This window comes from Alosa sapidissima, chromosome 16, assembly GCF_018492685.1.
Source record: "Alosa sapidissima isolate fAloSap1 chromosome 16, fAloSap1.pri, whole genome shotgun sequence".
In the NCBI taxonomy this organism is placed as follows: Eukaryota; Metazoa; Chordata; class Actinopteri; order Clupeiformes; family Clupeidae; genus Alosa; species Alosa sapidissima.
Window position 1 is genome coordinate 24,127,541 of NC_055972.1, and position 25,712 is coordinate 24,153,252.

The 25,712-nt window shown below is 39.5% G+C and overlaps 2 protein-coding genes across 3 annotated transcripts; both read right to left on the reverse strand.

Annotated features, from left to right (window-relative positions):
• Positions 1-527: 527 nt before the first annotated feature.
• On the reverse strand, positions 528-3,071 carry zgc:163080 (uncharacterized protein LOC799515 homolog). 2 transcript variants are annotated; one of them, XM_042065621.1, is made up of 5 exons: positions 2,983-3,071; positions 2,321-2,408; positions 1,943-2,044; positions 1,772-1,859; positions 528-722 (listed from the first exon to the last, which is right to left on the reverse strand). In XM_042065621.1, the coding sequence occupies exons 2-5, from the start codon at positions 2,394-2,396 to the stop codon at positions 680-682; spliced, it is 309 nt and encodes a 102-aa protein (XP_041921555.1). In that variant the 5' UTR covers positions 2,397-2,408; positions 2,983-3,071; the 3' UTR covers positions 528-679. The 2 variants fall into 2 exon arrangements, with proteins under 2 accessions (XP_041921555.1, XP_041921554.1); XM_042065620.1 differs by having other exon boundaries at positions 2,912-3,054.
• Positions 3,072-5,703: 2,632 nt separating this feature from the next.
• agpat5 (1-acylglycerol-3-phosphate O-acyltransferase 5 (lysophosphatidic acid acyltransferase, epsilon)) lies at positions 5,704-25,664 on the reverse strand. The gene is made up of 8 exons (XM_042065209.1): positions 24,244-25,664; positions 22,759-22,828; positions 22,486-22,601; positions 22,289-22,378; positions 21,827-21,917; positions 18,748-18,909; positions 9,257-9,380; positions 5,704-8,913 (listed from the first exon to the last, which is right to left on the reverse strand). The coding sequence occupies exons 1-8, from the start codon at positions 24,460-24,462 to the stop codon at positions 8,688-8,690; spliced, it is 1,098 nt and encodes a 365-aa protein (XP_041921143.1). The 5' UTR covers positions 24,463-25,664; the 3' UTR covers positions 5,704-8,687.
• Between the last annotated feature and the right edge of the window lie 48 nt (positions 25,665-25,712).

A 25,712-nucleotide genomic window follows, 5' to 3' on the forward strand; every position in this document is an offset into this window, starting at 1 on the left:
CACACGGACCCTTGACACAGTTAAGATGTTAAGTACTTTAGACTTTGGTCTTAGAGAGAAAGAAACTGGGAGGAAAAGTTTCACACTATGACCTGTGATCAATGTTACTCAAAACATTGTGTTCAGTGTTACTAAAACAAATGTATAATTCCTAAAGTGTTACAAATAAAGTGCAAAGACACTTTTTCAAAGGAAATGGTTATGGTATTTAGCAGACGCTTTTGTCCAAAGTGACATATACAAATAACAACAATACAATAGTTACATTTAACAGTAAACTATTTAAAAGTTGGTAATACTACATTAAGGAGAATAGCAATAATAAACAACAATGTCAATTAAATCAATAGCCTAATGAAAATAAATAAATACTATAATATACAAACCCTAATGCATGAGAAATGCTTAATAAACTAAGTGCATGTTGAACAGATATGCCTTTAGACCCCTCTTGAAAGACCCAAATCTATCACAGGAACAGAGAGTACTGGGCAACTCATTCCACCAACAAGGAAAATACACTCACATAATAAAAAATAATGATTGCTTTATTCGGAATGCAAAATGTTAGTGTGATTACAGAGATGGTGGTGGAATGTAGCGGCATGATATTGACATGCAACATGTCCTGTTGCTTGTATTGCTGGCAAACATTTTTGAATACTGCAGTTGTATCAGCTTATACCAGAGTGTTGAGTAGAAGCCGTAGTGCCATCAAGAGACTGAAATGAAGGAGGAGTCACATTGTTAGGATTATGATTAGTAGGTTACTCTTAAGTAGGCTATATTGTTACATTTCAGGTTAGGGCTGAAAGATTCAATCAGATTGAATCGAAATCGCAATTTGAACTAATACAATAGACAAGTCGCAAAAAGCTGCAATTACTATGCAGCTAGCAACTTCGATCGAATGGTTAGTAACGTCACATTGTTTTTTTTAAATCCGTAAGTATAAGTATAAGTATATATACTCTTTTGATCCTGTGAGGGAAATTTGGTCTCTGCATTTATCCCAATCCGTGAATTAGTGAAACACACTCAGCACACAGTGAACACACAGTGAGGTGAAGCACACACTAATCCTGGCACAGTGAGCTGCCTGCAACAACAGCGGTGCTCGGGGAGCAGTGAAGGGTTAGGTGCCTTGCTCAAGGGCACTTCAGCCGTGCCTACTGGTCGGGGTTCGAACCGGCAACCCTCCGGTTACAAGTCCGAAGCGCTAACCAGTAGGCCACGGCTGCCCCATGCCGTCCATGTGTGACAGTCATTCTCATCAATCAGAGATACTGTGCTCAGCATGCTAGCTAATGAGATGGGGCCACCTCAAAGGTATATTGGGAAGTGATTTGTACTGAATATCTTCATCCTGGGATGAGTAGAAAGAGTTTATATCTTAATAAGAAATCATCACATGTGTGTATTACGTCAGTTAATCTCGAACTGAAGCTTGACTTGTATCACAAATCAAATTGCAATTGCAATATCAGTCAGAAAAATTGTAATTAGATACCCCCCCCCCATCTTTCATCCCTATTTCAGGCCATGTCTGTATGTCATCACCTCCGTTCAAAGAGAATACAGACTAGCAACAGCATGTGCTATACAAGCTCCTTTACAGCCCTGTTGCTTTATTTAAATTGCATAGATAAAAACAGCTTGTTAGATGGTAAGTCACGTGTCTTATCCAGATTGAACTAAGAAAGGCTAATGCGACTGCTTTTTAAATGTTCAATATCAACAGTTATTATATTCGAAAGTATGACTTTCTCACCTCATTCCAGCCATGAAACCAGCCGGCATCAACTTCCCAGACTTCTTAAATCGAATTCCCATCACCACTGCAAGAACACTTGAAGCAACTAAAATGGCAAGGGATTGGAGAAAGATTGAATACCGTGCAGATATATTTATATATGGAAATATGCAAAATAGAATTACTTACTCAATGAAACTGTAACATCACTTGGCTCCATTGATATTTTGAAGGCACCATAGGCTGAGATACAGCCAAAAAACAGGCCAGCTATCAATGACATCACACTACCTAAGGAAAAAGACAACAACAAAGGTGTATGAAGAAGGTGACATGACAGGTTATAAAATGTCAGAAGTGTAGGAGCTTTTGGAGCTGTGTGGATGAGATACACATTACATGTTCTATGTGACATGCTATATGTGCTGTCCTGTGTTACATGTTATACCACATGTGGTGCTGTGCTGTGGAATGATGTGTGGAAACAATACCCCCCCCCCCGGGGACATTAAAGACTCTCTCTTGCTCTTACTACTTGTCAGTGCACAACGCCATAAGGTCATTTACCTTTCCTCTTGTATCCCATGAGGCCTCCCATAATGATAGCGGCAGCATAACCAAATCCAAGCCAGTCGATAGCCATTTTGATGACAGACTAGAAGCGAAACAAAACATAGCCCAGCTCACTGTTAGGGTTAGGAACATTATAAAATTCTTACAAACTTATAAACACACACAACCCCCAGACCTTATTGTTTAACTTGTATCACCTTACAACACTGAAACCGAGCCTTCAAACAACTGCAGCTGAATATGCATGCAGAATAAATATCAAATATAGGGCTAGCCTAAACTAGACAAACAATATCCTGTGTCAGTGGATAACATTGGCCGTATAAAACATTGACTGTAGAATGGATTCTTATATGTCTGGTATAAAAGAAGTACAACAGAGACGGTTGATGAAACGAACTAACTAATCTTTGAGTACAGTCTTTGGGCCAGGTTGCCCCTTAGCCTAGATGGCAGGAGACTGGACCTTAGGCTAGGCTACATCAAGTGACTTGCTGTCGTCGTGAAATAACGTTATGCGTAGGCCTGTTATCATTAGCCTACTATTAAACACCGAATATATTATGATTTTTAAAGGCCGCTTACTTGCAGCTCCGACGGCTGATTAATTAAACAGTTTCAACAAGCAAACAATCGACTAAACTTGAACAACTAACATCAGGCACTGGCTTCTGTCAGTTCTGTCACGTCCTATGGTCACGTCTTGCACGTCCAGGAAGTAAACATTGACTTCTACGGCGGCCGCTATGGCTCAGAGGCCTTGAGCGCCCTCTGTTGCTGTGACATTTACAAATTCCAAATATGCAGTTTTACATAATCAGGCAGGCTATTGTAATCTTTTTGTGCTTGTGTCTGGGTGTGTGTGTTTGGTTTGAAACAAGCTAAACGTTAGGTACTACTACAAGGCACTACAAGTGGATAGAGTAGGGGCCTACAATTGCCCAATTGTAAAACCATCAGAAAAAAAGAGACATTCTTATCTTATTTCACTTTTTAAGAACCCTATAATCAAGATACATACGTCTTTAAAAAATGTAGCCTACACATTTAGGGTAGAAAAAAAAGACAAAGTCAAGGATATTTACAAAATGTCAGAGTGCTAACTCTGGCTTATTCCTACTGAGAATTTAGGGAGTCTGTTTCAAAGAGAATGACTTTCAGGAGAAACAAACTGTATTGTATCTGATATTAAGGATATATATATTTCCTTGCAGACTCCCACAAATAACTCTGTGTTTTATGTGATTTATTGTGATGATTTAACAAACACTCATGAAACACACTGATAGAGTTGCAGCAATTTTCATGGCACTATTTCAATGAAAGCTCTGGGTTGGTGATACATCAAGTTAAAAAAAGGGGAGATATCAGTGGCTTGCGGTGAGGTCAGGGGACAGTGTGCATTCACATATCCAAATTTATTTGTAGGCCTACTTGCGTTTTTAATTGTGACCTATTTCCGCAAGAAATAGGGGGAGGGGGTATTAAATGTTTCATCACTTTAATGATAGTTAGCCTATGTATGAGGGCAGTTAGATAGATAGATAGATAGATACTTCATTGATCCCCAAGGGGAAATTCAAGGGTCTTAGTAGCATACAGACATCACACACAACATGCACTTACAGCAGAAATGGTAAACATAAGTATAAGTATAAACATATAACTAAACTCCACTGTACAATAAAGACAGTAGAAGATAAGAAAGATAAGAAAACTAACAAAACTAAATACTAAATACACTATATAAATTAAATTAAGAAAGTCCAATGTGCTTGAGGGTGATTAAGCATAAGACGCTTGTAGTGACAGGGCCGGGACTGGTAAGGTGCTAAAGGGAGTGAGTGTCATGGTGAAGGTGCAAACAGTAGTCCAACCATAGTCCTTAGTTACAGTATGTGTGCATGGCAAGGTGCTCAAGAGAGTGAGTGTCATGGTGAAGGTGCAAAAAGTAGTCCAACATTAGTCCAACAGTGCAAGAGTAAGGTCTAGAGACCAGCATAAATAATATGGACAAATAGGAGAGTAAAGTATAATGTAGACAAGGTAAAATAAAAAACTATTTCAGTGCAAGAACAGGTTGAGGTAATAGGGTTATAGCCATTCATTCATTCAGTATTGTAGCAGAAGCCTGTCCGCAGCCATTGATCATGTGTGCTAATATAGCATGAAAAACAGTTTAGCAGTAAAACAGTAGTGAAAACATTAGGCTGTGTACATTAGTAAAACAGTAGTAAAACAGTAGTAAAGCAGTAGTGGGCAGTCAGTACTCAAACATGGAGAGGGTGGAGAGGCAGACAGACTAAGCAGAGAAGTCTATCTCTCCTCTTCCCTTTAGTGAGGCATTGAACAGTTCAATGGCCCTAGGAACAAATGACTTCCTCAGCCTTTCAGTTGTGCATGGCAGTGAGCGAAGTCTCCAGCTGATCAAGCTCTTTTGGTTTTTGATAGTGCTGTAGAGCGGATGACATTCATGTTGTAGCATGACTCGGTGTTGTAGCAGAAGTCAGATGTGTACAGGGTGAACAGGACTGGAGAGAGCACAGTTCCCTGTGGCGCTCCGGTGCTGCTGATCACAGTGTCAGAGAGGCAGTTGGTTTGTTGTTTACCAGCAATTACAAAGGTACTCAAAGTGGGCTTTAAAGTTTTCTATATTTGTATTAGAGTATGACAAAGTAGGCCTAGGCCATCATCTTTTAAGAACTACCCAATGTCTTTGATATACACATCACTCCTAGGCTACAATCACCCACCTAACCTTTTGCTCTGGCTGTTTAGGTAGCAGCAGATTAAACTCCACTCATGCATATAGAAAGGGCATTTAGTGTTATCAATTAAAATCTGAGTTTCCACTATACATTCCTGACTGACTCTTTTACATCTTATTAATATAAATAGTCAAAAGTGTAGTACCAGTGCAACTACACCCTATAGAACTATTAACTGTAAGACAACTACAATATTCATGGCTAATACATGTGTTATATCAGACTCAACTAACACACCCATACAATAATGCAACATTAAATAACTAACTTCTGTTGATCCTGAGACCATTTCCAAATCTGTATCATTCAAATTGTGTCACTACTATTATCCTGGCCGGTGGAGATATATATATATATATTATATTTATATATGCCTTTCATGTGCAACCTAAATTTGACATTCCCTCAACTAATAATTTTGGTTTTGGCCATTGTATGTGTGTGTGTGTGTGTATATATATATATAAATATAAAACTTCACATGCTTCCAATGGCCAAAACCAAAATTATTAGTTGAGGGAATGTCAAATTTAGGTTGCACATGAAAGGCATATCTTATTTCTAAGATCTTGACAAATAACATGGACAAGATGGAAGAGTCACCAGATGTAAAAGTGGAAGTTGTTTTAATGATGATGTGTGAGCACACAAATCGGATGAAGAAAAATATAAGAGCTGCTTAAATTACATGGCAGGGCACTTGGATGGAAAGACAAATGTATATAAACACATTGCACACAATACAATACATATATGAAAATAATTTAGGGACTTATTGTTGTGGGACAATGTGCATAAAAGAACACAAAGACAGTATGAAAAGTTCCATCATTATTGTCACCCCTTTAGAAAATGTGCCTACCTGCATGACCTCTCACAGACACAATCTGGGAAAAGAACCCATAGTCAATATGCTAAGAAATTAACCATTCCCCAAAACCTGCAGTAGGAATCTGGATATTTTTCCAGTATATATTTTTTTTATTATAATCTTAATCATGTTGGAAAGCCAAATGGGCATTTTGGCCAGGTTACACGATAAAAAGCAGATACCCCCACCCTCCCCCCCACACCAGACAATATTGACATGCAAATAATATTTTTTAAAAATCAGAGCCGCATTTACGCCACAAGCATCAAGTGCAAAACAGGGTCCTTGCCCTTCCCTCCCTCCCCACTCCACTCTGGACAGACTTTATTCCTGGACTAAACTGCATTCTGAAATCTTCGTCACAAAGGTCTGGACCAGTCAATGTGATCTACCGTAGCCATGCCCATCATATCTGGTAAACATATAAGAGTCTCCATACCGTAGCCATGCTCATCATATCTGGTAAACATATAAGAGTCTCTGCAGTTAAAATGTAGAGATGGAGAGGTAGTTCTTTTTCGATGTAAAAATTTCAATTTGAGGTGGAAAAAATAGCACAGTTCCACTCTGTCTGATACCGTTTCATTTTAAACACTGGATAAAGGTAAAGTACTGCAAAATTGTGATGTATGAACAATTTGCAAATATCAAAAGGTCCACAAAGCTGACGATTGATGTAAACGATATAAATACATTCTAATAACGTATAATTCTGAGATGACTACACAAAATGTAATTATGATAGGCCTAAACACAGAAAAGAAACACGGTAGGGATATTTTACACAAATTGATTAATTGCACCATAAATTCACTACATTACATGATGTATGAATAGGGGCACCTTTTCTTTTTATATTTGTTTCCCAACTCCACATTTTTTTGGGAGTCACTACCAGTGCATGTTTCCGAAACACAGATAAGCCCATCATAATTAGCCTGATCTGGCAACCTAATCATCCCCCAGTGTAATTGGCTGATTAATTCCACCACTTTCAATCTCACACTGGTATAACGGATGCCGTGCGCCACCCAGGTGGGTGCTACACATTGGTGGTGGTTAGTTAAAATCAAGCTTCACAGTAAAACACTTAAGGTGCCTTGTTAAAGCGCTACATAAATGCAATGTATTGTTGATGTTGCTGATTGTGCAATGCAAATTATATAAATACACTCTAACATACAGCAGTTGCATAAACTGATTAAACACATAAGCAAAGGACTTGGTGTAAGAAGTGACTGGTTTCTGACTACTTTTAACATTCATACAGAGCTATCTGGTAAATAATGCATGAAAAAGCTGCTTGTGACAAAGATGCTTTGCACATTATGTTGTACACTCTCCCAAAACGTTTTTTTTTTTTTTTTTTTAAATTGCAAATCATAGCAAATGACACGCTGTGATATGACTCTGTAATTCAGCTACTGCCCTGTAGGGGGACTCAGCGAGATAGCTTCCACAGGTTAGGACCCTGCTCCCGCATGTGGACAAGGACAATCCCCCTAAAAGCCCAAGGCACACAGCTATGCGACTGAGTGGCACTTCAACATAGATGCTGCTTAATGGAACAGCTATTTTACCACTTGCCACGACCAGCAATGTTGCTGACTACAAACACACATACACCTGCCAAGCCACCTTCATTTCTGCATACAGACATACTGTATATGTGGAGGAAATTTGTCAAGGACCAACCCGAAATAAAGGAAGGAAAAGACAGACAAGCGACTGTTTAAAATACTTGTAGCTGTAACTAACTGTAACATACTGTGCATCAGAGCAGGTGCTACATACCATAGAACAGAACGGAGACTACATAACTGGTATCCCCCTTGGCCTCTCTCACTGGTGGCATCACATAGAATACTAAAGGCAGCACACACCAAAATCGCATTAAGCTCAACAGGAACTTAATTCATTCATATTCTCTATATAGCATCTTTTTTTTTTTTTTTAAAGTGGATGTATTGCTTTCCCCCCGCATTTGGCAATAAATCAAAAACAGTACAAATACTCAAATCCAGAAAAAAAGTTTTTTCTCACCATGCCAAGTTCTTCTGTAATATACTGAAACTGATAGTGAAATGGTCATTTCTCGCTTAACATTGAAGCACACATATTTAATTAACCTTGGCATCTAAGTTAAAGTATTTATTATGTAAGAAATAAGTATACAATTTTATTTGTGCGTAGAGGGCATATGTATTAAAAGTTTTGCAATTGAGAAACTAGTATGCAGACTACCCATGATTCTCACATCCAAGCTAAAGCTGCGCACGCACGCACGTTCAACATGACATTCAAAGACAGCATAAATGCAAGACCAAATCAAAGCCATAGAAACAAGAACATTCTAATAACCTTCTCTTTTCTTCAGTGCATTTCCTTCTTTTTTCTCCTATATACAATCTAAACTATGAATGGGTGGAAGTGAGAATGGCCACTACACACATTTTTCTAGGAGATGAATTGATACGACTGAAAGGCTATGGCAGATGGGAATAGAACACCAGGGACAAAACACTGTACCTTCTTTTCTCCTAAAACAATAAGAGGTTTGGGGTACATCTCTGTGAACAGGATGACTGTAGCTCCAAAAAATTGAACAGTTCTTTTTTTTTTTTTTTGAAAAAAATTGTACCCCTACACCATAGGAGGGAAATCTAGAGCATGGCCTGTCCATACCGATATGAGAAGAGTTATGGCAGTCGACTCCTTTTGCTCATGGGCTAAGGTGTACCCATAGCCACCCTATGAGAGTCCCGTAGATCCAGGTTTTGAAGTAGAGCGTTCGGCCTGCTGGAGTCATGAGCATGGGCAAGGTCAAGCCACTGAGAATGACCAGCGAGGGCAATGTTTTTGTGAGGCTTAGCGACGAACTTCGAGCCTCTCCAGGGAACGTACACCTCAGGGCGGGCTCCTCCGATTCATAGAAAATGCTCAGCAGTCTACAGAGAGACAAAGAGAACTGGGTCACGTTCAAGTTCAGAAGAAAAGATGCTAAAGATGCCCCCCCCTCCCACCATTTACATTCAGAGTGCAAGTGACAAGAGAAAATGTAAGCATAGTTAACAGGGTTGTACATAATAATTCACAATCAGGAATAAATATTGCACAGAGTCATGCAGAACACAAAGACACTGAAGCATTCAGGTAAGGTAATAACCAAAAAATAATAATGCCAAAAAAAAAGTTAAATCTTAACTGATTTACCATGAGACCAAGTGAAGCATAGAAAAGGCTACATTTATTTCACATCGTGAATATTTAGTCTCTCGGGGAATTACTCACTTGTCTTTGAGTTCAAATCTCTCGTGCAGCCACCTGCGGAAAAACATAGGCTCCGAAGGGACCTCCTTGATGTCCACACGGTCAAAGTAGATGTGGACCCTTGGGCACTCCTTACAGAGGAATTCTGACATGTGGAGAAAACAAGCATGAATAAGATAAGTTTTCATTAACTTTCATTCTCACTAACAATTTGTATGTGCAAACATGTATAATGTGTAAACATTTAAACAATCTTTTTTTTATTTATTTATATTAACATTCTGTCATTAACATTCTGTTTCAAAATGAAGACCGTGTTTCTTTGTAAACATAAAAATATTTCTGACTTTTTTTACTGATAATTGATGTTTATTGACCGATCGTTAAGATGGCGATCACACTGGAAATAATGAAGTGGCAGCGGTAAAGCGTTACGCAATACTGAGATCATAAATTCTCTCTCGTTCCTAAGTCACACGAACACTTGCGTTGCGGTTTGAAAGTTGCATCAAGTTAACGCTCAGCTTGTTCAACGCTAGCGTTACGCTGCTGCTCCGACTGTTCCGTTGCCTAACCATTGCGACTTCCGCTAGCCGCAGGTCAATGAGATCCCTGCCTAACTGTTAACCCACGAGATTACATTGTAATACAATACAATACAATGAGAAAATATAAACATTGTTGCCTTTACTGCCAAAACCATTCCACATTTACAGAAAAAAAAAAAGGAAAAAAAAAAAAAAAACACACTAAAGCATTACTTCAAGACTATAATCTAAAGTATAGTCACTTATATATTTCATAATTCTATTTCTTTTTTTTAAAGAAAATAAATAGTTGTATAACAATACACATGCAGGCCTGCATATTACATGAGCTAATCTACACAGTAAGACAAGTGCCTTTCAAGATGTCTAATGCATTACATTATTCTTTATTGTCTACCGTCATTATATACTATATATTCTAAATACAACAACAAATATTCTTGTGTGAACAATGATCAAATGTCTCTCCATCTGGAGTATAATTAATGCCTTGAGGGGTAAAAAGGACCCCTAATTAATAAAACAGAGTCGAGATAAATCAGACTTGTCGAATCGAAGCCCCATACTATCTCTCTAATCCAGAGGGAAGTAATCATTCGAGCCCATTAGAGCTCGCTGCAGCAACAAGGCCATTTGTTTAGTAGCGTGTTATCATGTCGAAACAACAAGATCTTAATCAAAATGGCCTCATGAGAAATGGCTTTGTGTTTCGACCACGTCACTTGATCCTCCTGGGGTAAGCACAATCAGACCATGTCAAAGTTAGCCTTCCGTGGGATGGGTTTGCACAGATACTGGTTGAACCAAGATGGGTCACAGAACCATACCTTACTGTATTGAGATTATATTCAATTCAGATGTCCACAAATAAGTTGTACATAAACATGTCCCATACTTTTGAGCAGAGCCTCTACAGTGCACAACGTGCAGGTAATTCTGCCTTGTAGGTCATAGAGTAATACAGGTAGTGCATAAAAATGGTCTAAATTTCAAACGGAATTAAACGGAAAAAGGTCTAATCCTGAGGTAAAATAAATGGTATAATCAATATGATGCACTTCCATGGGGGGTGCCATGGCCTTTCAATAACCTTAATGTATCTGCATGGTCTCAGGACATTTCTATGGATAGATGTGTAATTGAGAATCACAAGGAATGCACAATTAATTAAGTGTGCTTGCAAGCACACTTATTGTTCTTCTTAAGTTTTATTATTATTATTATTTTTCCCGTCTTCCTCATTTTTTGTCAGCTCTAGCGCCTAGGCCCTTTGAGACAGAGACACCGTTCCAACTTTAAAACGTCCGGTCAGTACCGGTGTAAGTTGGCCGCGAAGATGACGTCAGGTGGGCGTGTCGTTCGTCCGCCATATTGGATTAAACAGAAAGCGAAACTAAACTTTCACAGGTCACAAATTTGGTCCGAACGCCACGAAACTTGACGTACATTATCCTTGGACCAAGCCTCACAAAAGTTACCGGAAGGATTTTTGATTTTCGAAAGCATTTGCCTGTCACAGCCAAACAAAATCGGCGGCGAAGCTCCGAAACAGGAAGTCGTCCATATCTCAGGAACACTGTCACATATTGATACCAAATTTTGTATATAAACTGGGGACTCCAATGTGAGGGTGCATAAGCTAAAAAAAAAAAAAAAGAAATATTCCAAAAGTTTCCATCATTAGGCAAACCACCCACAGGTATTTGGTAACTCTCACCATTCACCTTTTATCACAATGCCTTCCAAGTATGCTCAATGTCTCTGGACAGCCACAATGTCTCCGGGCAACCTTGCTCAATCATGAAATCCTTGCTCTGCCATGGGATAGTATGGACTTACGAACTGAAATAGCAAGGAGAACAGTAGCTATATATAGCTTTCATAATAGAGTTGTTTTCACATTGACGGTATTCAAATTAAATTTTTCATTATTGTTAAATATCATGATGGGAGAGTATTATTAAAAATGTTACAAGTATGCAAATTCATATGTTTATGGGAAATTAGGTTTTACTGGGTTGTTTTGTTGTAAAGACATGCAAGGCATTCTGGGCCGTAATGAACAGTGGTCGGCAGCACGCCATAGGCTACGTATTAATATGAATAGGTGTTTCTGTAAACCTAGGGACAATAAACATCTGTTACAAAAACGAGCTGGTAATCGCTCATTGAAGAGGGAACTATGATAAAAAGATTGTTTTCCTAAAAGCATGGTGTTGACAAAAGAATAAGCAGGAAATGCCACGTTAATCTTAAATAGCCTATAGCCTCTGAACGCTAGGTGGCAACGTTGTATTACATTTAACTAAATGCGGTGGAATTAGTGTGAGATTCACAAGGAAGGAAGGTGCAAATATTATGTAATTTATCATGGGAAATTATTAGAAATGTTATTTCTTATTTATTCTAATTGCAAACCACACACATCCATTCGTAATCACACGTACACATTTAATACTGGAAGACTGTCATTTTGTTTATTTGATGTTGCTTAGCAACGGGGACAGACTTCAGAGCAAAGATTCTAGAACAGAGCTTCAGAGAGACACGTTTTGAGTTCGTGGCCAAGTAGGCTACCTAAAATATCGGTTTCCATGTGTATGTGCTGGATGTGCTTCCTTTATGAAAGTAAGTGTTTTATACAGTTAACGTTACAGACATAATGAGTCATGTTGTAGTGGTCCACATAAATGTGCCCCTTCTGTTATTAGAATGCTAAGCGGAGATTTTAACATCATTCATTTCTTGTGTGGCTAGAAGCTAGCTAGCTAGGTCATAGGGAGGAGATGTTGCTGTAACATTATGAGATTTATGTTGCTTAGCGTAATGCCATGGTCATTTGAAATGAGATGCTTGTACTCGTAACTTCGTCACTCGTAACTTTAGGACTCCTATTTTTTTTTTTACTAAGAGTAATTCAGGAAGCATTTTAGCCCTAAAAGTAGCGCCTGAGTCTGTGACAGCTTAAGCGAGGACTCCTAATAAGACTGATTGACAAACAATGTTTTGTGGTGGCATTTCACGTCGCGATGTTTTGAAATGCGTCTAACAATCACGAGGGAACAATTTTGCATTGTAGGCATAAGTAAGGGATGCAGTAACACCACCACCAACAACCAAAACTAGCCTACTCATTGTTTACATGTACATTAAATGTAACGTTTCATTGTGAATCAAATTAAAAGATTCTCCTCTTTGCAAACGTTGGCATAGGCATATGGTGACAGATTAATTTAATAATGTTGCTGCGTGAATCACGGTAAGCGGGAATGAAGTGGCCACTTCTTAATAGGAGTCACTGTATGGAAATAGGCTAAGTAAAATAGAGATGTTTAAAATAAGATAAAGTTAGGATATGCCCGCTTGACAACGGCAGAGATAACTGGCCTTTGGCCATAGCAACCATCCATTTAGAACGACTGGCCTTCATAGCAACCAAGGATCTTAGCTGTGATTCATGTAGCTACAGTATGCATACAATGTGATGCAAAGTATAGAAAGGTGATGAAATATACAGAGACAGGTGAAGAAATATAGTGCAATGTAGACAGTAGTATACAGTTGATTTACAGAAGGTGGTTTAGAGTAATATGAATTCAATATAATTATTACACGGCTCTTCAGAGTGCTGCAGAAAGGTCCATTCACATGAATGGGCCTTCCCAACGTTCGGGCCTATGTTAAGTAAGGGATAATGTATACGCCGGTCATTACTGGGAAAATAAGTCCCGACAGGGCGAACCGGACCCCGACGCGCAGCGGAGGGGTCTTGTTCCGCCCTGAAGGGACTTATTTTCAGAGTAATGACCGGCGTTCTATACATTATCCCGCTTATTATACGGCTACTTGCCAAAACGAAATAATAAACTCCCCACGATATTACTTTAGCCTACATAACCTAGCCTATTTGTTACCGTTCATCGTGGCATTTGCTGAGAAACAAACAGTTCGCAACACACGCTGCTGAACTTAAATCAAACATTCTTTAGAACACAGCTGATCAACCGTCTGCTTTCACGTTTGAATGAAGTTCCAGTCCTTGCGTAGTGATATGAAAGACATTAAAGGGGTGGTTCAGGATTTTTTTCTGCAGCACTCTGAAGAGCCGTGTAATAAATCTACATAAATCACCGGCAAAGCATTTAATCACCGCTGTCAATGGCAACGGGTTTTGTGCTTCTGATTAATGTCTTTAATATCACTACGCAAGGACTGGAACTTCATTCAAACGTGAAAGCAGACGGTTGATCAGCTGTGTTCTAAAGAATGTTTGATTCAAGTTCAGCAGCGTGTGTTGTTGCGAACTATTTGTTTCTCAGCAAATGCCACAATGAACGGTAACAAATAGGCTAGGTTATGTAGGCTAAAGTCATAACGTGGGGAGTTTATTATTTCGTTTTGGCAAGTAGACGTATAATAAGCGGGATAATGTATAGAACGCCGGTCATTACTGTGAAAATAAGTCCCTTCAGGGCGGAACAAGACCCCTCCGCTGCGCGTCGGGGTCCGGTTCGCCCTGTCGGGACTTATTTTCCCAGTAATGACCGGCGTTCTATACATTATCCCTTACATATGTGCAGTGTATTAGCAGTTCTCTCATACATTATTCTACTTATTGTATGTAGTAGTAACATTATAATAGTAGAAATAATAATATAGATATATGCAGTGTATTAACAGAATATAATAAAACAGAATAAATATGGATATTCAATATGACAAATATATAACAGATATGTACATAACATACAGCTATGTGCAGTGTGGAAACAGTGTCATTGTAGTGCAGAAACAACAAGAGTAGTAAGAATAAGTCTATGTGCAGGATGAATAGTATAAAGATCAGTAGAATAACTATGTATAAATGTAATTACAGTAGGCCTATGTACATTTGTAAATAAATAGAAAACTATGGGTGAGAGGGATAAATTAATTTTATTTAATCGTAAAAGTAAATTGCATTCAATTAAATTGCAATTAAAAATCTTTCCAGTAGGCTTTAATGTCACGCAAAAAGTACAACCAAAGCTGAGCTTGATCAACTAGAATGTCTAAAGAACCAGAACTTGAGTGTAGTTTTTTGCTGGGTCCCAGGCCATGTTGGTCTGAGGGGAAATGAGAAAGCGGACAGTGCTGCTAAGCAAGCCCTCAATGAAGAAGTCACAGAATGTCAAATCCCTGCCCCAGACCTTAAACCTATACTGAACTCTTACATCACAGATAAGTGGCAATCTGAATGGGATTAATGTACCAACAACAAGCAAGGAATGTGAATTTTGGCACATTTTCGTGATCCACTGGGTCGTTATGGGCCACACAAAATACGGTGTTGCTAAAATTACTCCTATTGTGGCTATCAGAGACATGCGTTCATTAGTATCCAGCTACATTAAGTAAAGTAAAATACATTCACACACAAAAAAACCCCCATCACTAATGTTGTGGACATTCCTTTATTCTGAGATACATCAATAGGCTCTCAAAACAATCCCAAACAGACATAAGGTCTTTATAGAGCAAATCCATATAGATTATTTGTCAAATAAACTAGTAAAACAGAATTAGGGGATGGAATATATAACATTCACACTCATAGCTCATATTTCTAAAATAAATCAGTGAAAAAGTATCCTGACAAACAAGCAGCATTTTAATGCCTTAGTCATATTTCATAATTTCAAATTTTTCTCTAGGTTACCTGATAGCCCAGTTTGAGAGGTGCAAGACGCGTGACATTATTTATTTTTGCAGCCAATCACTGCTGTTGTTTTATTTTATTGATTTGATTTTAGTCATAGAAGCTAAATTCAAAGGCAGGCCACAGGTAAAAGCCAACGAACCACATTCACCCCGCAAGGCAATAGTTGAATAGAGCTTTTGAGGTAGGCTATTGCCACTGCTCCAACACTGAAAGGCACTGTTAGAATGCTTGGATCAAGCCAGGTTCAGCATAGCGTATGTCACTGTCTGCTCACGTTGGTGACCGGACCAGGGCAAGCACACTTTCGCAGTTCCTGCCGGAAATGCAGTCTAGTTTCAGCCTTACAATCATAAAAATAAAATTATTTTTATTTACACATTTTATCTACAATCATTTTCCAAGGTCAGCCAGGGATTGGATACCGTACAACTGTAGGACGTTAAAGCCTCCATTAACAACTGGCCGCATGATACATAGAACAATATAAGAACGCCTGCCCAAGCCTACAAAGCAGACTCTGGACCGTAGCTTTCTGGCCCAGGCCTGGCCCTCATCCGGCCATGATCTGGCCCCGATCTGGGCCTAAGCTGCCCAGCCACCAGCTGCTGTCTGTGGAGTCGGGACAGTCACGCCATGAGCATGTGGATAAAAGGAAGCTGCAGACAGATTACTGGAAAGCCACACGGTGAACATCCGCTTCACCATTAGTGTTTATTCCTGTCCAAAACAGGATGTTTTTTGCAGCGCTGCATGCACGAGCCATCATGGGTAAATATTTTGAAGAGTTGCCTTTGGAAGTATGACGGCGTTTGAATACCAACACGTCAGGACAACTTGTTTACAGGAAGGCACAAGAAATTCTTATACATACACAAACTCATTTTCATTATAATGAAATGTATAAGCCAACAGGGAGCTCATAAAAATATATTATATGCATTTACTTGCAGCTCTAAATGCATATTGACCAAGCAGGGATAGTCAGAGAACAATTTACTGCTCTTAACAGGTGATAAGATAGCCTCGTCAGATAGCCACATCAGAATGTTTGATGCCTTGTCAGAGAGCCAGATATTACAAGTCACCCTATCCACAGACTGGAGGAATAAACCCCTCACGTCAGCCATGATGTTTATGATATAGTCAAGTTGTTGGGCAACAGAATAGGATTTTATATCCTGATTGGCTGTATCCCAAAATCTATCAAGACTAGAGCTTGACTGCCAAGTGAGCCCCTACATTTCCATACAAAGGGAGGCCCCAATGACCTCTATCTCAAACACTGACAATAATAATTATAATAATAATAATAATAATAATAATAATAATAATAATCATAGTGATTAGTGCAATCGCTTTTTGAAGGGCAACAACCACTACCACAATGATCCCTGCCAAACTATAATGTTGGATGGCTAATTAGTAAGGGACAAGAGATGCATAAATTAAAGATTTAAAGATTAAAGATAGAGGTCATATCACAGGAAGGCAATAACAGTCAAGCATCACAATGCATAGAATATGTTAGTTCCATAGTCAAATAGCCTAGTCAATGAGGCTTAGTTTGGCACCAAACATAGCCCATTCTGCATCTTAATTTGTGGGTTATTTTAAACTCTGGCGATAAATGAAGGCACCGAGGTATGGATTTTGGATATAGGTGCAGCAACATTCTTCTCTGACGGGACAATTGCATGCACCGATCATAAACCATCACTGCCCAGGTCTGATCTTATCTATCTGGATAAAAATATCAAGTTTCCTTAGCCTAATGTTAAAGTGATCCATGATGCTTACATATTTCTGTAGTAAGGGAGCTGGTGCGAAGCTGTATTATGGACCATCTTGAATATCATCAAATTAAACATACAGCTCCAGAAAAAAAAAAAATAAGAGACCACTGCACATTTTTCTGATGCCATCCTATGGTTGCCGAGTGACATTCGAATGCGTTTACGGTCATATTCAAATTTGCAGGGGTGTCTTAATTTTGAATATGACCGTTTTTTTTTTGCTACTGGGCTCCCTCTACAGTTTGTGGAGTACTCGTATTTTTATGTACAAACCTATGCTGCGGCACTAAAAGCTTAATATCATTCTTTCCAATCATCACACCATGCGTGTTCTGGTGGCACTTGGCAGGCTGTTCCACCATCACAAGACTACAAATGAAAATAGGCTGGATTGCCGTGACGTTTCTTGGAGGAGCGCAGCGTCCGAGGGGTAACATAAGCTTTTATGAGAGCATTTAAGTAGATGGGAGCAGAGCCAGCCATCTCTTTGTAAGCAAGCAGTAGTGACTTGAATGGTACAGTGGCTCCGCTGTTCTGCTAAGTTCTGTCTCCTGTGTCTATGTAGCTCACCTACAAAACAGTAGTCAGAATGGCAAACTCTATAGACTGCCGTGTTGAAATATTAATGGCATTTCGCTTGGCCTTTTCTTGGTTAGATTTTGTAAAAGTTATCGAGAAATAGACAAAGTATATTCTCCATAACCTAGTTATTGTAACCAAATAAGCCTGAGGTTATTTCCGAGGTGTCTGCCAGCCAGTTTATTTTATTCTTAAGTGCTGATTTCAAAATGTTACTGACAAATAGACACTGTACAATCAGATAACCCCTTGGTGAACAATAGAGGAAGCACTAGTTCAATCCTTGCAAAAGGGCTCCTGGAAGACCCGTCAAGAACCCACAATAATATTACCATCTTCTGACATTGTAATCTCATCTGATGCATTTAGTTTAAAAAGACTGCTTAAAGTTTGCTTTACAATATTGGTCGGCTTTAACCAAATCTTCCACTGATTAACTTTGGCTTGGCCCGGCTCAATTGGTGCCTTTGACCACACCTTATTCCTACTCTCTGAGACATACTTTTTTGAGCAACAGAGTGGACACATGCACTGCAGTCTCTGTTTTCACCTTCAATCTATGGCCCAATATGTAGGCCTAAATGCTGCAGAATTCTATTAGATTCAACGCAAGCATCTGAGCTTAAGTCTGGTGTCATGTAGAAACATAAGTGCTTGTGATTCATAATAGGACCCAAGTCTAGGCCAGTCTCATAAAATTGACCATTTATCAATAGAAACAATTATGACAGACAATACACTAGACTTTACTTCCTTCAAGGCACTTGTAAACTCTGAGAGCAATCACTGCACATCTTTTCTGACCGTCTGAGGACATGCTACAGTACTCCTGAAATGACACACGACAAGGCACAAAATGTGTTTAATGTATTACAAAAAGTTAAAAGGTACCTGGCATTGTTGGGGCAGATTGCCTATGTCCTCCTGGTGCCATGGTTCCTTCGTACGCTACTGTGACATCATACACAGCGTCTAGGTGATCTTTCATGGCCTCAATGGCAATGTGTGAAGCTCTCATCCGGGGTGTCAAAACATGTTGCAACACTGCCAATCCTGTGTTAAAGTTAAAGAAACCACCATTAACCCCTGCAGGTCATATGTTACTATAAATGTAAACCATTCATGGGAATTCTGACGAAGTGACATGTATTTTAAAAAGAAGCCGATTCAAACACAAATACTGTGCAGTCTTTAAAATAATTTGTTTGTTGTCTGATTTTGAAATGAGCTTGGTCTGTCTCAGCCAGTATCATTTGTAAAATACAATGTGCCACCTCCGCTTCACCAATGACTTAATCTTTGATAACAACAATCAGCACAAACCACTAACATAATATTCTACATTACACAGAAGTGATTAATTGATGACCTATTTTACAGTGCATTAACTCCTCATTTAATCTCTACTTGAAATCAGTCCAGCATCCAGGGGCTTTTACGTCAAGAGAGCCAGGGCATTTCCAGATGCCGGTCACATGCCCTGCCTTAACTAAAAGCAGACAAGTCTATCTGTCATATGCAATACCCCAGGGAGCAAGACTGATTTACTCGGGTACAAATTACTAAACCCAGTCAGTGGGAAGAACAGTTCAGCCAGCTCAGCCCGTCCGCTTTAGAAAAAAGGACGAGGGTTAGGTGAGGTAAAAATGACACTGACAGTTTTGAAACTGTTTTGAAAGCACTAATACATATAGCCGGTATACAGTAATGAGGTCACCACAAGTTACAAACCATGCCAGTTGAACACCACCATAACATCACATGATCATCAAGCACGAAAGAGATGCCTGGAGAGGCAGTTATTATTTGAATTTCTAAGCAGTTTCCAAGTCCTTATTGGCAACTCTCACCACTCTGCAGCCATCTTGGCAATGCCCTTGGGCCGCTATCTCAGGCAAACAAGATAGACTCCTATCTAAATGAATGGGGCAAGACTCATAACTACACAAACAGTGGTCAGACAGACGTCATGTGCATAGTTGGAAACACTGTTTAAACCCGACATAACAATATAACTACCGGTAATGTTTGCTAAAATAAGGCTAACATAGATAATTTTGTGGGTTCATCTGCTTACTGCACATGCGCCAAATTCCACTGTGTGGCCATAGCAACAGTGGTAGAAAACAGAATCAGAAGTGAAACATCAGTTAACTTTATGGCTTTTCCAACAATCAAGATTACCTCTTTATAACACAGAGCAGGACTGTGTTACTGATCTGCCATTATTCACAATGCAAACTCAACTGGTCCACTGTTTCAGACAGTATGTAAATGCTCATTGAAACTGATTGGCGTTCTGTTCCAAGGACTGACTGACTGACTGACTTGTCAGGGCTAGCTGTGGAACATCATGCATCACTCCCTCCCCCTTCCTCTGCTAAAAGCTCCGGCTTACAGGAAGTACTGTAGCCACACAAAGGTGCTGCTGATTTGAATTAAACTTGGGCCTGTTTTAGCATACAGTTCTAAACACAGAACACAGTTTGAAAATTCGAAAGTGATGAACGGCTTCTACCTCTGGAATAATAAAAGCAGCTAACTGCTGCAGGATATTACAACCATTGATGTTAAAATACCACTTGTACTACTACTGCTGTTGCTATAATAATAACTATGGTTATTGACAACAAGCACTGAGTGATTTGGTTTATGCTGCTGTTTTGTGTGTACTTTGATTGTGAACATCATAGAAGCTAAGCAGTGAGTGTGCTTCTGTGTGCTTTAGTTAAGATGCAAGGCGTATTATGTAAGGGATAATGTATAGAACGCCGGTCATTATCAGAAAATAAGTCTCGACAGGACGAACAGGACATTCTTTAGAACACAGCTGATCAACCGTCTGCTTCCACTTTTAAATGAAGTTCTAATGCAAGAAGTGACCGGACTACTTGCGGAGTGAAAGACGTGAATTAGAAGCACAAAACCCATTTTCCTTGACAGCGGTCTGTTATACTGTACTTAGCAACGGTCTGTTATCGAGAAATATCAAACCACCGAACGTTGGGAAGGCCCATTCAAGTGAATGGAGCATTCTGCAGCATTATGAAGAGCCGTGTAATAAGAAGCTCTACTGAGTATATTCCTGTGTATATTCCTTCTTCTTTAGGAATATATCTGAATATACATCATAAACAGTATGTTGAATTAAGGATACGTCTACACGAAACCGCCGGGTGAATTTTCTCTTACCGCTTTCACACCTTTAACGACTACAGACAATTCGGTTTTCAATTCAACTGTTAAACTAATAAAGTTCATTTTCAAGGTATGTGACTGCTATGTGAAATTTCAAATGCTTAGCCTACGCATTGCATTAGGTCTGAGGACCACTGGAGAAATTAACATGCAGTAAGCTAATGTTTAACCAGAGAATGTCTAATAGGAAGACGGACTCTGGTTTAACTAAGTTAAGCTAACGTGTGCTTCTAACTTAGCCACAAAAGGCTGATAGGCTACATTGTGCACATAAATCATGACAGGGGAAAGAAAAAAACATTTTAATACAATAAACAAATGGTATGGCTTGTTTTGACAAGCAGCGTGTCAGGTCGAGTGCCGTGGCTGAGTTGAGAGGTGGGGCTATGTCGTCATAAAATTGCCGGCTTCGCACCTACAGGCGTCTACACGGCGAAAGTTAGCCGGCGGTTTAAAAAAATTCCCACTTCGGAAGCCTAAACTGCTGGCGTCGTGTACACGCAAGGCGTAACCGATAACAAAACCTCACCGGTTTCACAAAAACCGGCGTCGTGTAGACGGCCCATTAGTCTAGTCAATGTATTTCTAGTATTTATTTTGAGAGAATTTATATTGGGAGAAATCCAAGTTATTTTGTTGCCCTTTTGTTGCTGTTGGAAACAACATCAGGATTCCAGTCATACTTTTAAAAGAAACTGTTTCTATAATGTAAACAGCAAAAAGACCTTTCAGTCCTGGGGTGAAAGCGTGGCATGGTTTTATTAATGAGTACCTTCTTTAGTGGCGAAGGCCTGACTGTCACTGATCACCTTTCTGTTCTCAGGGTTGTAGCGGGTTCCCTCAGGAAAAATAACCAGGTACATCTGCAAAGAACATAGAACAGTGTCAACAACAGTCAGTATCAGGGTTTCTTTTACATACCTCACAAGTTACAAACCATGCCAGTTGAAACCACTTCCTGGTAGAGCACCACCCTAAATGCAAATGCTGTCACTAAATTCTTCAACTCACAGTAGTAGTAGTAGTAACAGTAATGTTATTTGGGTTCAAAACTGTAATAGTTCAATATCAAAAACAGCATTTTGGATCACAAAAAAAGACTCTAAGAACAAAAAGAGTGACTTGGAGAGTGACTTGTGTTTTGGTCCAGAGTCCTAAGAACTTTCCTGTCAACCAGCTGCAAAGTTTTAAGTAATGTCATATGTCAACCAAAGAAATAAAACAATAAACTTACTGGTGTTCCCAACTTTGTCTGAGATAAAAGCTTCTTTGTCATGGCCTTTTCATTGAACTTGGCACTTCTCTTCACATAAACTCCTCCATGCTTTGAAGAAATATTAGGGAAAGGACTATTCAGAGAAATACATTACGGACCTTACGACAAACTGTAATCATTCATTTAGCCTATTATGCACACATGTGATGGATTACCTGAGAAAAATACCATCCGTACAAGGGGAGCCACTTCAGACCATCTTTTAAGACGTATCTTACATGGCCAAGTGCATTCTGTCTGATAGCTAGCATATCAGCAATGATCCAATCCGCTGCATGCACAAGAGATGGAAAATTAATATTGAGCCAAAAAACACATCTGTCTTTTTTTTAAAATATATGTCGCAAAATAGAACATAATGATGAAATATGTACAGGCCCAACAGCTAATAAATTATTCCTGCTGAGAAGGCACCAAGTGCAACGCACCTGTGGTCTGGTGATTGGAAAGGTAGACTACATTCTCTTTTTTCTTTGGTATGTCTCCATAAATGATGATCTGAAACAAAAATATATATGTTCTTTTCAGGCAGATTAACTATAGGCCTATAACTACAGTATTTCTACTGGCAAAATCCAAACAACATGAATGCAAAAGTGCAGGGTAACCCAGTGCCCTTGCATTTACTTTTCTTTTCATGATCCCTTTCTAAATCCTTTAAGCAGTTTTGCCAAAAACACATTTTGCACAAAAGATAGTGCTATTCACATGTAAGTGACTGTTCCTTCATGGATCAAAATGGGTGAATCCATGACATCAGCTGTTGACTGAATTTAGGCATACTGGTTACCATAAACCCAATTTCATGCATACCTAATTTTACTATTCTTTACATGTAAGCTTATTGTATTGTCAAGGCACCCACAAGCCTAATATCTTTTCCACACACATGCATAGCCAATGGATGGTCATATAAAACATGAAAAGGTACAAGAATGAAAAGTTATTCTCAAGTCTTTTCCAACTGTCCCATATTTACTCATAGTGCCATATGTTTAGCTTATTAGTGTATGAACTGCATCAAAAGATTCCAGAACTATATTTTGGTTCCTTTGACAATCATAATTTCAGAGGGACATTATCATACAAATGTGGGACCACCCATAGTGGATTTATATCATGTAACAAAGGGAATGGAGTACAAAGTTAACCTACAACACATGATGAATACAGCTCCTGTAGACTGCCTAATAGGACACCCACCCACTGATAAATCGACTGCCACACATTACTCATTAGGCATACTCCATTTTCTTTCATAGTTCCTGTGGTGGTTTCGGTACTAAAGGCCTTACTGTAGTTTTGGTTTAGCAAGGCCTTTAGTAGTGAAAACCATTTCAGGAACTGACATTATAGGTTAGGCCCAAAACAGTGTTGTTCTGTCCAAAGCAGGAAACCTGTTCCAAAAGGCCAACATATTTAGTTTTTTACATGATGCATATGGGATTTGTGTCTGAAACGGGAATAATTTTTGAATGGTTGACTAATGTGTGTCTTTAAACATTAGGTGAGTTAAATGTTTAGAATGCAAAGTGAGGAGTTTAGAGGCAGGGAAAACCACCATCAACTTCTTGCTAGAAGTGCACAAAGTGCTGCACCAAAACCCATTACTGAACGTAATAATGCAATTTATGAGCTGGTGAAATGGCCATGCTTCGACTTTATGAAACACTGCTAACCACAGAACCAGTTTCACTGAAGGCTTTTAACTGCCTGCATGAGGTTAGGGCAGCTTTCCTCTGCCCAAACTTCCTTTGTACAGTCAATGTTGGCCCCATTTCCACCGTTTGCAAAGACAGGAACTGGTGTTGAATGAACTTCATTTTGTTCCTACACAATCCAGTATAAGAAAAGTGAATGGGGGGACATCTCCATTTCTACAATTATGATTACATTTCAGCGTACACACTTACCTCGACCCCTGTGTAGTTCTCGAAGAAGAACAGGACCATACTCTGATAGACCGAATATATGCGGTCGTCCATTGTGTGATACAGTTTGGATGGTAGTACGGTGGATAAGAGACGCCAAGCACTCCATGAGAGCAAGTATGCCGGGGCAGTGCCCAGCATAACCGCGGCTGGAAACCAGTACCGCAAAGAGTACGTGTGTACAACCAAAGACAGCAGCATGATTTATTGCACAATCGCAATTCTACGACAACCCAAATGGCAACCAGCAAATCTCAGCTTTCAGAACCTGCCTCTTGCCGTATGTCTGTTCCCAGCATCGACCTGGCCCACAACGAGGTGTTAATACTCGATAGCGCTCAGGCTCCCAAACTTGCAACTAGCTACGCCCAAATCTCGCGATTGAGGGGCACACTTCGAAACACGCTTGCTAACGCTGAATCATCAGCCCTATGGTTTTAACATAATTTTCAGCACAAACTCAGGGCAATCTACCTAGCTACTAAGCTGACATGTCGACATGAGGAAAACCTGCACAACAAATGCGCTTGCTAGGTTAACGTTACAGAATGCAGGCTTACTTGAGCGCAGTCACGGATTCATGTCAACGTAATTAACATTAAGTTATTTCAAAGAAGGACTGACGTCAACTAAAACTAAAGAATGCATACTGCTAGAGTCGAGATCAATTCCCCTGAAAGCAAACAAGTTAACGTTACCTTAGCTTTGAGTTTAGCTTTCTAACTTAGCAACGGTTGCTAGCTATCGATAGCTTGCTAGCTATCAAGTTGCCACTTTAGTGGTTGACAAGCTTTGCATCAAACGGAAGTTCAACCAAAAACTGTCCTGGCAGCCCTCGCACAATCGTTTGTCAATAAACGCTTTCAAAGCTTATCATGTGGACACACCACGCATTGTCTTTTTCAGTACCATAATCTAACAGCCAAGTTAGGCTACATAGTGTTTCACAGTGTGCGCTGTGCCAAAGTCACACACCTCTACATGAGGACCGAGGAGGACCAAAACTGACGTTTTCAACGTCCTAACATCGCTGAAGCCGATTGGTCTATACCGTTAAATGTGTTCCTTCCATGGTTGCTAAGGGTTAGCAACACGCCACAGAGGTCCCAGAAGCGAAGGGATGAAAATGCAGCGAGATAAAATTCTGTGTCTTGGATATATGGAAGATGCGACCTATGCAGGATATTTAGAACGATCTTCTGGGCACAACAATTCTTACGTTATCTTAAGACTATTGTGAAAATTTGCTGACTAGGCCAGCTAACGTTACCTAGAGTGTGCGGTTCACAGAACAAGGTCATCTCTAGTTAGCTAGCAATAACGTTAGAAGCTAGCAAGGTGATCACACTGATTTGAGATAACGGAGATTTTTGGATGCGATGTAGGTCTAACAGCTTGGCAGGCAACCCGCTTGCAACGCTCTTGTCGCCAGGTGGAACCAGACACACTTC